This window comes from Xiphophorus hellerii, chromosome 13 (genome assembly GCF_003331165.1).
Source record: "Xiphophorus hellerii strain 12219 chromosome 13, Xiphophorus_hellerii-4.1, whole genome shotgun sequence".
In the NCBI taxonomy this organism is placed as follows: domain Eukaryota; kingdom Metazoa; phylum Chordata; class Actinopteri; order Cyprinodontiformes; family Poeciliidae; genus Xiphophorus; species Xiphophorus hellerii.
In genome coordinates, this window is record NC_045684.1 from 29,055,509 (window position 1) to 29,070,684 (window position 15,176).

Genomic DNA, 15,176 nt, shown 5'->3' on the forward strand with positions numbered 1-15,176 from the left:
ACAGCACAATAGCAGCCTTGTGGTGCATTTATTAGTTTTGCCTTGATGGCTCCTCTCGTGGAGCAAACTTTGTGTAGATTGAACGCGAGTAGCAACACATTGTGCGTGACCTCTGACCACGACCTGTTGCTTTAATGCAGTGGTTCCCAAAGTGTGGGGCGTGCCCCCTAGGGGGCCGCGGGAAGTGGTATGGATGAATGAAAAATAAAAAATAAAACAGTTACGCAAAAGTGTTTCACTGTAAAGATGGTTTGTAGTGTGTTTTGTTGCAACTTGAAGTGTGAAATAAACTTCAGTGGAGTTTGAAAACAAAATATGTGTATAGGTTTATGTCTGGTTGAATGATGTGTGTGCAAAGTTGATTTTTCTTTTCTTTTTTGGGGGGGATTTTATTGTAATCCATAGGAGGACCCAGAAAATCTTTGGGAACCACTGCTTTAATGAGCTGCTCATGCGGTTCCACATCAGCCCTGATGTAACTTTATTCTCCTTCCTGTGCTCTGTTGCAGACTTTGGAGGCGGTGCTCAACTTCAGGTACTCAGGCGGAGCGGGCAAAGTGGAGGGCTACTACCGGGAGCTGTCTCTGGGCGTCCATGTAGACGTGGAGCCGTCTGTGTTTTTCACCAGAGTTAGCACCCTTCCTGCAACCAGGTAACACAAACACATGAACCATATTGTCTTTTATGCTATATGACTAAAGCTCAGGTAAACAGGGTAAGGCTCTCTGGTTGCGTGTGAAAGAAGAATGTCAATGGCACCGATTTGTTACCCGACTTCATTAGCATTAACTTGGGGTTTTTGTTTCCATCACTTCTGGCATAATTCTGGCAGGCATTTACTTATCAGAAGGAGTGGAGTTAATTTTAGGCAGCGGTAACACATTGCTATTTCCAGAAATGTTTTAATTTTATTCAGTTTACAAAAAAAAAATTAATCATTTCAATTCAAAACTAAATTTTCTTAATGGAAATACCGCAATTTTGAAAAAGTTCATGTTTTTCCATAAAGAGATTTTGCTCTAGGATGAGTTGGGGGTTTGGCCGTATCAAAATAGATATATTTCACAAAACTGTAATGAAAATACCCTTTCTCTCATCACACAAATCATGTCATCAACATGATTTGACGAAGAAGACGACAGGAAGTGGTAGGAGGATGATGGTTTATTTTTGTTTGTTTTGCTGCAATGTACAGCTGGCTCCACCAGAGCTCTCACAGCATCACACATTTCATAAAAAGTTGTGTATTATTAAAAAGTGTTGAATCTATAGCTCTTTTGTAAAATCTCCGCCTACAATTTCCCCAAAACGCTGCATACATAGCCGCTCTCAAATACGAGGTTGGTTGCTCCAACACCTGAATAAAACACCTACGTCTCCTCTGGTAGATGATGAGTATTAGTGCCATAATTTAAATAATGCTTTAAATTATGAATATATCTCATTTAACTGTTTGCGTCCGTCACTGTCATGATTTTTAATGAGTTATCGCTTGAATAAGAATTATTTGTGTGATTTTTATTTTGTTTAATTTTTAATGGAAACACCACAGTTCCAAAATTGTATTTTTTTTAACATTAGTGGAATATTGACAAAGACTTACTTACATTCGTAATGGAAACACAGTTAGTTACTTCGTGGCATTTTTGTTTCCACATGAAGACACCGAAAATGGCTCCAAGACGTTGCCATTACTCCCCCAGACCTGTAGGTGGGGCTAAGTTTAGAGAATGGGACATGCGTATAGGAGCCTCCACACAGCGTTGTTCACTTTGTTGTTCACCAGTGGAGTCTTTTGTACAGAATCATGACAAAGTCAAGCTTCTTCTCCTTGTCATGTTGGATTATCAAACTAATGACTAACAAGACGAGCATGTAATCAGCTGCTGTTGTTATGGGTAACGCATATGGCACATTTGAGGTTATAGGTCATGTTACAGTTGGGTTAATATGTCAGCGTCAATTTTGCTGCACACATGAATACTGGAGGGTGAAATCTTCACTGAGGAACTTGTTTAAAAAATAAACCGTTATAGATCCCCTAAAACTCTGTTTTCTGTTTTTCAAAAAATGCTATAATACCAACACAAATCTGACATTTCATAATAGATTCTAGATTTTCTAAAAGCACATTTGACCCATATTTGGGACCCCACTGGATCCCAAATAAGGTTCTTTGTATATTTCTCAACATCATAAATAAGTTTCTTTCACACGAGCGAGACTGTATGGATAAGGTGGTTGACACTTGGACATAATTGAGAGTCTTAGCATGGCGGTCTTCTATCTATTAGCATCTGTCGTGTTTCAGAAACGCTACACCTAAAATGATCTCAGACTTATCTGTTTTTGGAAGAACGTCAGATTGTTTTCATATTGTCAATGCTGTTTTCTTGTTCTCATTAGTGAGAAGGAATGTCAAAAGGATTTTGAGATAAGTCTCAAACATACCTCACACTACAAACTATAAAAGGGCCTTAAAACGTCCAATGTTTACCTTGTGCAGCTGTAGAGATCCTATCAGTTCACTCTTGTATTTTTCCTGGCTTTACTCATCTTCTAACCCCCCTGACTTTTATGAAAAACCTCCAAGCAAAAGAGACGGATCATGGGCGAGTAACGGCCTCTTGAGGTGAGCCATTAGGCAAAATACTATCTGAAGTTTGAGTCATCCGACTTGGCTCGGCGCTAATAGTTATGCCGCTCAGCCTGCTGTACCTTCACCCCTGTCATTGCGTCTCCCTCACCTCCTCTGCTCGCCTGGCATTTTCTGCCTCACTACTTTGACACACAGTATCTGCTGGCGCTCAGTCAAGGCTCAAAACATTTCAGACGTGTTGAAAGTAAAGGCTTGGGGGAGATTTGGGCAGACTACCTGCAGATTTCCAAAACTCTTCCCGAGTCGAACAAACTTTGTGTTTTCTCTGCACCATGTCTAGAGTGACTCGCTGGGCTTTACAGATCCACAGCAAGAGGTCCTTGACACGCACTGACCTGTATGAGGACAAACTTCTCAAAAAATCTGTGGCAGTAAACAACATTTCAGAATGTACTTGGCTGTGAGACAGACTTCTTTCTCTGGCGTAGCTGCAGAAAGCACTGGAGAATCAACTGTAGGGACAAGGATCTGTAAAGTAAATGGGATTTTAACTGTATCACCTTGCAAAGGTACAGTATGTTTAGTGTTTAAATATTTTCACATTACAGCCCAAAACTTCACCAAATTTCATTGGGATCTTGTGTGATAAACTAGCATGGCTGTTGCCTTCGTATCCAATTTCACTTGAATTTGTCTTGGAACATGGCAGTCCGCAACCATGTGGCTGTTTGCAATAGTTCGGCTTTGGATGATATAATCCTTACTATTAGGGACGCACAATATTATTGGCATGGTATCAATATCGGCCGATATTAGCTATAAAATTTGATATTATACAATAGCCATTCCATCAAAATAACTCACCGATATAAAAGGCGTTGTTTTTAAATGACAAGTCAATGATAATGATGCCTGCAGCACAACGTCATGACATCACATGATGTTGACCTAATCTGATCACGGCGGGAGAGCAGGACCAATTGAAAATGCCAGCAGTGTTTAAGTGTCGGAAACTTATAGAAGAACTACTATTTGCAATGACTGCTCTGCATCAGTGATGCAAGGAGGAACAACAACAAAGTCCAGCAACACTTCGAACCTCATTAACCATCTCAAGAACCACCATTACATTAAGTTCATGGTGGCCAAATGGGAGAGCGAGAGCCCGGATAACTGCAGAGTACTTATGTATGTATAGCTATATGGACAGAAGATATCTTTTATGATGGTAGGCTGTTAAATATGTGAACAGGGTTGGCAACTATAAGCTTTGGCTTCAGCCTATTCCTTTTTGGTAAATTATGGGTTTGTTTATTATTATTATTATTTTTGTTTCCTGTGTTTAATGTTGATAATTTACAAAAATAAAGTGAACTGTACTCAACTGCGAAAAAAACAACAACTCACCAATGGTCCATTCTACAAGCCTTGGATAAATATCGGTATCGGTTATCAGTCAAATGAGTTGTGGTATATCGGCACATTGGATATCGACCAAAAACCCAATACCGTGCATCCCTACTTATTATAGATTGCTAGTTGACTTGGCAACAGTTCCTTTCATGCTAATCCTGATTTGTGATGTTGTTACAGCCAGAAAACAATGAGAACATTTGGAAGAAAGTCCTTTTTTTCAGTTTGACTAACTATTTGTGCAGAGCTGAGTAGTAATGGGCTCTCCTACTCCCCCCTTTTTAATTCCAGCTGAAAGCAGTGCGTTTCAAATGTTGCCCCAGTATCGGCCTCGAGCTGAAAATCCAAGATTAAATGTTGCTTTCAAAGTGCAACACCATATGCAGATTTACTGTGCAGGTTGTTATTAATCCAGATTGTGCCCTTTGCTTGAAAACCCCATCGTCTTTTTTTTATTTAGCGATAACTCGAGACTTTTGCTCTGTAACTTTTCTACTAATAGTTGCTTTGGTTTATTTCAGTCAAACAGTGTCTTTGCTTTGGGTGAGCAGGCTGTCATTGTGTGATTTAGTTTTTTTTACGTATTCCCGCCTCCCCTTGGCCGGACGGTCGGCTTGTGTATGACGGAAACATCTGAACGAAAAAAAATTCATGTGCATCAGCTGCAAACGCAAAATCCAGTCCTAATCTTTTCCCCCTGCATCCCCGCAATCTGCTTTTGCAATTACAGAGTGCTTTATGTATCCGGCTCTAAACCAATTACAGAGGCATTTGCAGCACTGAACACAGGTGCCGGCGTAAAAACATCGAACGTGAATTGCAGCAGCAACATTTTATATGCAACAATTTTGCTGCTTCTTCAGTTTTTATATTGCTCGTCTGCTCATTGAATGTACTACAGAATTAAGGGGTGAAGGGATAAACGACCAGTTTAATTCGCATCAGTGGCTTTCAAGTTGGAACTGTTCCAGGTTTTAAGTAGAAAACATGACATCGGGTTTCTCTAAGAAATGTTTCATTTTTTCTGCTCCAGTGTTTTATTATTGACCGACAAATTCAGCTGAGTGGGGGTAAGTAAAATTTCCTAACCACCTACATAATTTCACATTTATTACATGTATAATGTATACATATAACAACTAAACCTGTATTTAATAGTTAACCCATCAATATAGTATCTATTTAATTTTCACTGCAGTGGATGAATAATTTCTTCTTTATATTTTACCAAACAGCAAAACTAGCATCAATAACTAAAACACCAACAATAATTGACCAATAATATAATACATTATATCCCACTATAATCATCTGAATATATGATCATTTGAGCGGTTTTATGTTCGGTCATTGTCCAAGTTAATATTCCACAGTTTGACTCCAAGTTACAAGTTTTTTTTGAATTTGCTTATTTTTAACCGTGGTTTCTCTCCATAATTTTTTTTAATTTGCTCCCTAGTCTCAAACAACTTTTGAATTGTTTCCGTTAGTTGTTCATATATGACTTTGTCTGTAGTTTCACTTTGTCAATAAATTTTGATCTTTTAGATTTTACAAATAGTGTGTTGGTGCTTTTTAAATAGCAGACATTATGTAGCTTTACTTTACAGAATGTTGTCTATCATTTCCTTTGTTTTAGTTTTAGATCAATGTTTACGGTTTGCTTAGACTTACGGCTCCATCTTTGACGTTACACAAAGATGCATAATGATCCGTCCAGCATTGGCTTCGGAGGATAAAAATGTCCCCGTCACTGGCAGTACCCTAAATCCTCTGCTTCTGATTAAGCCTAAAGCATTTTGCGCGTCGGGGATACATCGATGTGTTATTGTGCCGTGGTCGGGTTGCAAAATCAGCACTTATCGATCATGTTTTGCAGAATTGATTGAGGCGTGGGCCTGGGACTCATCGACATGGCTATTTTTAGAAACTCAAGAGGTGCGTCAGATATTTATGGCCCTTTAACAATGGCATCCTGAAGCTAATGTCCACCCAGTTTTGACAGCACAGTCTGATTGATTTCCATCGATTTACTGTGCAGACGCAGACCACAATCAGAATTGTGTTCGATTAGCTATTGAACATTGAGCTTGTCAGATGTTCATACCTAAACGGGACGTAGGGTCTAATATTCAGAGCTTCATTGGCGGTACATTAGGTAGTGATATATCATTGATGGATGATTTGCTATTGCACTGAACGATCATAAAATCTGCTTCAATATGTGTTCTACTGAAGACGCTGGGGACAATTTGGCTCCTTCTCCGCCTCTCTCCGTTATCAGAAAGTAATGTAAAAGTTCAGGCCGTAATGGAGACAAATAGTGTGAAGCGCTATTGGCGGTTTTGAATTATTTAGTTAGCTTAGATCTCTGCCTCGCATTGTAGCCAGATAGAATACTTATCAAAATGACTCAGTGCCGTGATTCGGTTAATACCGACTCGATCGGCGCAGTGAGCTTTCATCTCTGGCCTCTCTGCTGCAGTTCTGAACTTCACTCCCTTTCAGCCTAATTTGACCTTATTAAGGTCTTTTTAATTTAAAACCCTTATCAAAAAAGTGCATCCGCAATGCCCAGGTCCAGTTTCTCTGTCTGCTCCTTCAGTTTATCTCAGGGACTCGACGCATGAGTAATGATGCCCTGTTTCCTAACTTTGTGCTCTGATTGATTGCCTCTACTAAACTGCCCAGACAACAAATTAGCAGCTCGCCCCGTTCTCGCCCGTTAATCAGGCCTTTCGACAAAGTCACCAAGACGGCTCGGAAAACGCGCGCAGCCCTTTAATGATATGCTCTTTTAATTGCTGAAGCAGTTTATTAGAGGTTTGTGCATGATAAAACCACCATCAACCCCGAGATTTAGGAGCTTGTTAAGAAAGAGATCAACGGACGAAGGAAACATTTGATTTCACTCCACCTTTTCCCAGCTGCTGCTTTTCAGTTTGCTGATCACTTTAATATTGACACTGGAGCTTATTTTTGACTTGCTTTGTGTTAAAATATGTTTTAAGTAGGGGTTCAGCGATTGCAGTTTTCAGGCCGATCGCCGATTACCGATCTTTTAAAAAGCGTAACCTGCTGATTCTGATTTTGGCCAATACCAATTTTTTTCATTTGAAATGATGCTTAATAGAGCAAGAAAGCTGTTGAGTTGGCAGTGTGATCACTATTGTTAATTGTAAACGTGGAGACATAACTTGGAGGGCCAGTTTGTCTGTCAAACCTTTCTCACCAGAGCAAAAGAGAGCAGTGGTTGATTCTTAGGCCTTTGCCAAGCTAGATAAGATTGGTGGCTTCACATGTAAAAATCTGCCGATCACCAATCTCCCAACATTAAGGAAATTGGCACCGATAAATTGGCTGGCTGATGCATCATTGCACCCCTAGTTTTAAGGGTTTATAAAACTGGTATAAAACCACCAATAATTATTTTTGTCAAAAAAAAAATTTAAAAACCTTAATAAAGGTCATGGCTTAAAGTCCTTTCATGAAGTACAAGATAAAATGCCAAACAACTAGAGTTAACTTAGATCTGCAGTATGGTCCGCATGGTGCTTTTTTCTCATTTTTGGCTGTTTGCTATAAATGCATGACTCAAAGTTATTCATTTGGGCCATACCTTAACTTTAATATGAGTAAAGGTATCTTCATACCTTTATTTGTATTTAGATATGGTGGTTTTCTTTACTGCTTGTACCACTGGCGCTCCCCACAATTACTGTCCAATCCATTGTCCCCTCCCGAAGAGAGTCCCCCCACCCCCTTTAAATCATTTTCAGTTATTACAAACCATAAAAACCTTGACTGAAGACATAAATGTAAAATCAAATAAATACAAACATTAATACTAACTAAAAAAGCAATGCACAGTTACTACTTGGACGTTCACTTTGGTGTGCCATCCTAAAACTTCCACTGGCCCCATCTGACCACTGCTATAAGAATTTACAGCAAACTGGGCTGAACCCTAACAGCAGACATAAGATCAATCAATCAATCAATCAATCAATCAATCAATCAATCAATCAATCAATCAATCAATCAACCAATCAGCCAATCAACTAACCAACATTTCAGTAACAAAGCAGTTGTTACCATTTTAATTATGGTGCCAAAATTAAAATCATCAATATGCATCAAATATGTTGGTCAATATTCCAGTTATTATGGGTCAAATGTATTGAAATCAGAATAATAAATGACAGTTGTAGCTTACAAGAATATAAGTTTAATAATCTGTTGGTCATGCTATTTTAGCAGCACTCACAATTTTGTTTTTTTCTTCTCTGTGAAAAAAAAGAACAATTTGATCATGTTAAAGTTTTATTATTATTATTTTAGATTTTATAACTTTAGCACCTTTATTAGAATTGGGCAAAGAAAGTAGAGAGGAAAAATACAGCAAACCTTCGAAGGTCATTAATTGAACCCTGGAGGGCGGCATTGAGGACCGTCACCTTCTACATGTAGCTCCTCTGAAACGCTACATCACAGGTTGCCCCACATTTTGGTTGTGATTTTTAATTTTGTTTTTGCATTTTATATGATTAAAAGTTTCACATCATTACCTTCCCAGTATAAAATGATAAAGGTTTTAAAATGTCTTGTTGGCTACATTATTTATGCAGAATCATCACAGCGTGTGATATGCATAGAGCTTCATTTGAGAATAGAAATGTAAACGTATTCCAGACTTCTTATTGACTACCAAAGGATAGTAAGCCAATTTGGTCAAAATTCTGCAAAATAACTGTGGATACAGCAGAAATGTTTCCAGACCTAATGAAAGTGCTGAAAATAGCTTTGTTGTACAATTTCTTTATCATAATCCATATTTCTTCCATTTTGGATGTGCATGTAGTGTGCGTAGCAAAAAGGTGTTTACCATTTAACATAGGAAGGGAGAAAAAATGCAGTGCTGTCTCCCTAGTGTAGCTTTTTAGCTCTCTTCCTTTTCCCAACACTGAGGGCTGTTCTCTGGTGAGAGCAAACATCTCTCAGAAAAGTTTCCGCTGTGAGCGGCCAATGATGAGGAAGGTCTGACTAATGAGAAAAAGCCTCAAAAGCTCGTTGAAATCAAGATGTCCACTGAACTTCAGACGGAACCTGAGCCGTGGGCAAAGGCTAAAGCAGCAGACCGTTATTGGGAGAAAGGCACAGAGAGGTTAATTTGAAAAATTGTCTTTGATCAACTCCACCGTCCACTATTTATCAGACAGTAAAGCTCTTGGACTATACAGCTGGTCAGAACTGTTCACAGGCAGCAAACGGAACATGGGAGGGAACAAATATAAAACCCTACTGTAACTTTTTTGGAGATTGACGTTCTCATACTTAAGTTCTGTGTGGAGAGCGAGATGGGTTGCCCATGTTGCCGATCACAAACTGAGTGATAGCAATAGCCTACGTTGTTTTGTTATTGAGGTGGTCAAATGTGAGCTTCCCTGTTCTAAGCCGACATCAATGAAACAGAGAAATGAAACTCTGCAGCAGTACTCTTAAAATTTGTGTTGGACATTTTCTGTTAACAGTTTTCAGAGTGCAATCCTCCCTTTACTCCCCTCACATCCAGCAATTAGGAAAAGGTTAGGCCTGTCACGATAGCAAATTTTGCTGAGCGATTAATTGTCTCAAAAAATTATTGCGATAAACGATAATATTGTCTGAAGACCTTTTTACACTGATTTAATGGAAATGACGTAATAATGCAGGCGATTTCCTGCCAAAGATAGATACACTTTATTTTCAAAAGAATATTTAACACTGGAGCTGATAAACAAAATAAACAAATCAACCAAAAACAAAATGGATTCTCAGTCTCCATTAACAAAAAATGTACTTGATAAAAACTAAACAACATAAAGCCAAAGTGGAAATAAATACTGCATTCAACCCAAAGAGTGCAGATTATGAAGTCTGTATATTATGTTGCCCTTCAGTAATAATTAGATTTAAATAGAGAAGATGGGCACATCGACTACCTGATGCAATAGTTCACACTACAAGGTTTTTTGCTCCTATTTTTCCCCCATACAACAATCTTAGACCTTTGGTCTTTCTAAGATTGTGTGGTTTGTTACCGTAGATCCTCGTTGCCGCTCCGATCTAAATCAGGGGTTTTCCCCGACTGGGATCTTAATGCAGCCTGTTGAATGTGACAGGTAGCCAATCAGAAAGCGCGGATTCTCCTCCGTGTTTTCTGAGGGGAAATTACGTTGGGGAATCCCAAACAGCTGATACGGCGCAACCCGAAGTCCAGCCGACGTGGAAACAACATTAATGTTTATTCAACATGCAAAGAATATAGAAATGACAAGAGGAGGAGTTGGAGCGAAATTGCTACCGCAGTTGATAAACCCGGTAACTTTTCAGCTGTTCTTCGTTAACGTGACGTAAATAGGTTATAATGATTTTCATTCAGTCAGGACTTTACGCTGACACTAGCCACATGCACTGCAGGTAGATTGTAGTAAAGCATTAATTAATGCCTGGTTTTAAAATTAGTTCACTGGACTTGTAGCCATTATTTTGTGCCCATTGTTGGACACCACACGGCAGGAACGAACCCGATCGAACCGTTATAGCTAGGATTTCTGTCGGCTCATGTGTGGCCTGTCAGGTTTTGAAAATGGGCCGACAATCGGCCGACAGCTCTAAGATCGTGTAGTGTGCGCTGGGCTTTACAGTAAGGAAATGAGGAAGGGAGGAGTCAGTGGAGAGCACCGGAGTTGAGCCTTTTTTCATTCGGTGTCATTAACAGAAAGAGAAAAAGGTCGGGAGAGACGATAATGCCGATAATTGAAATGACGTCGATAGTTTTAATTTATCGTACGATTAATCGATTTATCGTTTATCGTGACAGGCCTAGAAAAGGTTGTTCTGTTTTTTAACTATAAGCTTTATCAAAAAGGATATTTTTAAGCAGAGTGTGAAAATTAGATGAGGTGTCTGCCTCACAAACTAAACTGGTTCCTCGTGAGAGAAACCTGGTCATTAAAAGATCTGGCTTTATATGTGAGAAGCAGAATCTTAGATGTTTTTTTGGATTTAACACGGAGCTAATGAAGGGAAGCTAACATAGAAGAAGTAAGATTTCTCTTTTTCATTTTCATCAAAACTCCTGCTGCAGCGTTTGGGATCAAAAAAAAGAGGACAAAAACAACTTTAATTTTCATTTGTCTTTTAAACGCCCAATATCCCGACACGGGCAAAAAATGATGTTGGTCATCATCAAACAATTCTGGTGTTGGTTACGTTTTCGGTTTGTCTCCCAGGCCTAATGTTCATGACTTTTCTAAATGAAGTTGATGGAACTCTATCTCAAGAAGACTTCAGTTTTCTTTCCTAAGTTCCAACATTTCTGAGGTGATTCTTGTCTAATGTGAAGAACTGTTGTAGCTCAAGCTGCTGTCTTTTCAACAATGAAAATCTTTGCCATGCTACACATTATTCTTGGAGCGGCTGGTCCTAGCACACCTCAGATCCTGTCTCCCCCCCACACTAGACCCCCACCAATTTGCATACAGGCAGAATAGGAGCACAGAGGATGCAGTCTCTATAGCGCTGCACTCTGTCCTTTCTCACCTGGACAGTAAGAACACTTACGCCAGACTGCTGTTCTTAGATTTTAGTTCAGCATTCAACACTGTCATCCCATCACAACTCATTACCAAACTCACAGACCTCGGCATCAGTCCACTCATCTGTAACTGGTTGCTCGACTTCCTGACCAGTCGACCTCAACATGTCCGGCTGGACAACCACTTCTCATCCACCATCATCATAAACACCGGAGTGCCACAAGGCTGTGTGATGAGTCCCTTCCTCTATTCCCTCTTCACCTACGACTGCAGACCTGTCCATGGCTCTAACGCCATCATCAAGTTTGCAGACGACACCACGGTGATCAGCCTCATCAGAGATAATGACGAGGCCGCTTACAGGGAGGAGGTAGACCGTCTGGCTGAGTGGTGCGACAAAAACAACCTGCAGCTGAACACCGAGAAGACCAAGGAGCTTATCGTGGACTTCAGGAGGAACGCTGACCCACATCCACCCATCCACATTAAGGGGACAGTGGTGGAGAGTGTGGACACCTTTAAGTTCCTGGGAGTCCACATCTCCGAGGACCTGACTTGGACGACCAGCTGCTCCAAGCTCATTAAAAAGGCACATCAGCGCCTCTTCTTCATGAGGACCCTGAGGAAGAACCACCTGTCCTCAGAGATCCTCACGAACTTCTACCGCTGCACCATTGAGAGCATCCTCACCAACTGTATTACAGCTTGGTACGGGAACTGCTCTGTCTCCGACCGGCAGGCGCTGCAGAGGGTGGTGAAAACTGCCCAGTATATCGCCGGGGCACCGCTCCCTGCCATTAAGGACATCTACAGGAAGCGGTGTTTGAAAAGGGCCGGGAAAATCACAAAGGACTCCACTCACCCAGCACACACACTCTTTTCCCTCCTGCCCTCTGGGAGGCGCTACAGAAGCCTACGGACCAGAACCACCAGGCACCGGAACAGCTTCTTTCCCACAGCTGTCACGCTTTTGAACGCCTCCTGACATAAAACATAAACTATAAGGACTGTACTCCCCTATCCTCTCATACAACAATAACACATGGACTATCCTCACACACACACACACACATCACGGACTGTTTTCTTCACACACACATACAACCTGTAAATTTTATCTGCCATTATTTATCTTGTATTATATTATATATATATACACTGCCTGGCCAAAAAAAAAGTTGCCACCAAAAAATGGTCACACTCTCTAATATTTTGTTGGACCGCCTTTAGCTTTGATTACAGCCTTCATTCGCTGTGGCATTGTTTCAATAAGCTTCTGCAGTGTCACAAGATTTATTTCCATCCAGTGTTGCATTAATCTTTCACCAAGATCTTGTATTGATGATGGGAGAGTCTGACCACTGCGCAAAGCCTTCTCCAGCACATCCCAAAGATTCTCAATGGGGTTAAGGTCTGGACTCTGTGGTGGCCAATCCATGTGTGAAAAAGATGTCTCATGCTCCCTGAACCACTCTTTCACAATGTGAGCCCCATGAATCCTGGCATTGTCATCTTGGAATATGCCCGTTCCATTTGGGAAGACAAAATCCATTGATGGAATAACCTGGTCATTCAGTATATTCAGGTAGTCAGCTGACCTCATTCTTTGGGCACACAATGTTGCTGAACCTAGACCTGACCAACTGCAGCAACCCCAGATCATAGCACTGCCCCCACAGGCTTGTACAGTAGGCACTAGGCATGATGGGTGCATCACTTCACCTGCCTCTCTTCTTACCCTGATGCGCCCATCACTCTGGAACAGGGTAAATCTGGACTCATCAGACCACATGACCCTCTTCCATTCCTCCAGAGTCCAATCTTTATGCTCCCTAGCAAACTGAAGCCTTTTTTTCTGGTTAGCCTTACTGATTAGAGCTTTTCTTACGGCTACACAGCTGTTCAATCCCAACCCCTTGAGTTCCCTTCGCATTGTGCGTGTGGAAATGCTTTTGCGTTCACAATTAAACATACTCCTGAGCTCTGCTGTTGTTTTTCTTCGATTTGATTTGACCAAACGTTTAAGTAATCGCCGATCACGATCATTCAGGATTTTTTTCCGACCACATTTCTTCCTGGAAGACGATGGTTCCCCACCATCCTTCCAGTTTTTAATGATGCGTTGGACAGTTCTTAACCCAATTCTAGTAGTTTCTGCAATCTCCTTAGATGTTTTCTCTGCTTGATGCATGCCAATGATTTGACCCTTCTTAAACAGACTAACGTCTTTTCCACGACCACAGGATGTGTCTTTTGCCATGGTTGTTTAAGAAATGAGGAGTTACTCGTTGCATCAGCTGGGGTTAAATAACTTGTTGCCAGCTGAAAGATAATCGCCTATGCAGTACTTATCCAATAGGAGGCTTGTACCTATTTGCTTAGTTAAATCCAGGTGGCAACTTTTTTTTTGGCCAGGCAGTGTATAATCCATTCCCTAACATTCTTGTATAATCTGTATATTCTGTATAATCTGTATAATCTGTGTATACAGCTCCCATATTTATATTTATATTTATACACAATATCTATATCTCTTTGCTATAACCCCTTATAGTCCATACATACATAGTCTTGTACATCTGTAAATAAATATTTATATCTGGTAGAGCACTTCTGGATAGATGCAAACTACATCTCGTTGCTTGTACTTGTGACAGTGCAATGACAATAAAGTTGAATTCTATTCTATTCTATTATTCACTCTTTATCTGGGTTTATGAATTTGGTGTATGCTCAAAAAGTTTCATAAGAAATCCCAGCCAGATCATGGGATGCTTTTTATTGTTCATCACAAAACCCTAACCCTTTCCAGCTCCAGACATTATTCCTGTGAAGCAGCACTTAATTCTGTTAGTTGGTTCTGTTTCTAGTCATGCAGGCCTTTCATCCACCTACTTTAGGGGCTAAAATTAACTCTTTGAACACTCAACATGTTGATCTGAATCACAAATTGCTCCTCTTGTGATCTACATGAGAAAAGCAGGTGCGGGATGATGCGCAGATGACCTGCTCCACATAGGTCTTCAGATTTAACGAAAGCACGACCACCTTTGATGTTCTGACAAGCGCTGAGAGTACTTTACACTACATCTTCTCTTGATCTCACTGACCCGCTGTGTGCCACGCTGCTGTTCATTTTTAGCAAAGTAATTAGAACCAGACGCATAAACACAGTCCAAGGACAGGCCAGTCATGTTTGTTTTTTGTTGGGGTGTTGAATTTGATGCGTCGTATCGGCTTTTTTGGCTGAAGTGTTCCTGTGTGTGTCCGCAGCACCCGGCAGTGCCACCTTCTGCTCGACATCTTCAACCCGACGGAACATGAGCTCACAGTCAGCGCCAAGAACAGCGAGGACCTGGTGCTGCATCCCAGCGAGTGTCAGAGGTGAGCTACAAGTCTATGTGGAAACCTGCAATAACGCCCCCTACTGTCAAAGACCTGTTTTTACTTCTAAAAACTGTACATGTATGAAGTTATGTACAGATAAGGTCAGAATTCTAAACCTTCCAGATGAAACCGTAGAAAACTCTTAATATTTCCACAGAAATGACCATGATAAAAACTGTTCATACTTATATTGCTTC

The 15,176-nt window shown here is 40.5% G+C and overlaps 1 protein-coding gene across 2 annotated transcripts in view; it reads left to right on the top strand.

The window, feature by feature from the left end:
* The window catches only part of trappc9 (trafficking protein particle complex subunit 9), a 220,560-nt gene that overhangs the window by 106,942 nt on the left and 98,442 nt on the right, over window positions 1-15,176 (top strand). For both annotated transcript variants that reach the window (XM_032580805.1, XM_032580806.1), the window contains 2 exons: window positions 510-652; window positions 14,866-14,976. In XM_032580805.1, coding sequence (XP_032436696.1) covers window positions 510-652; window positions 14,866-14,976 — 254 coding nt within the window. The remainder of the gene's footprint in view (window positions 1-509; window positions 653-14,865; window positions 14,977-15,176) is intronic.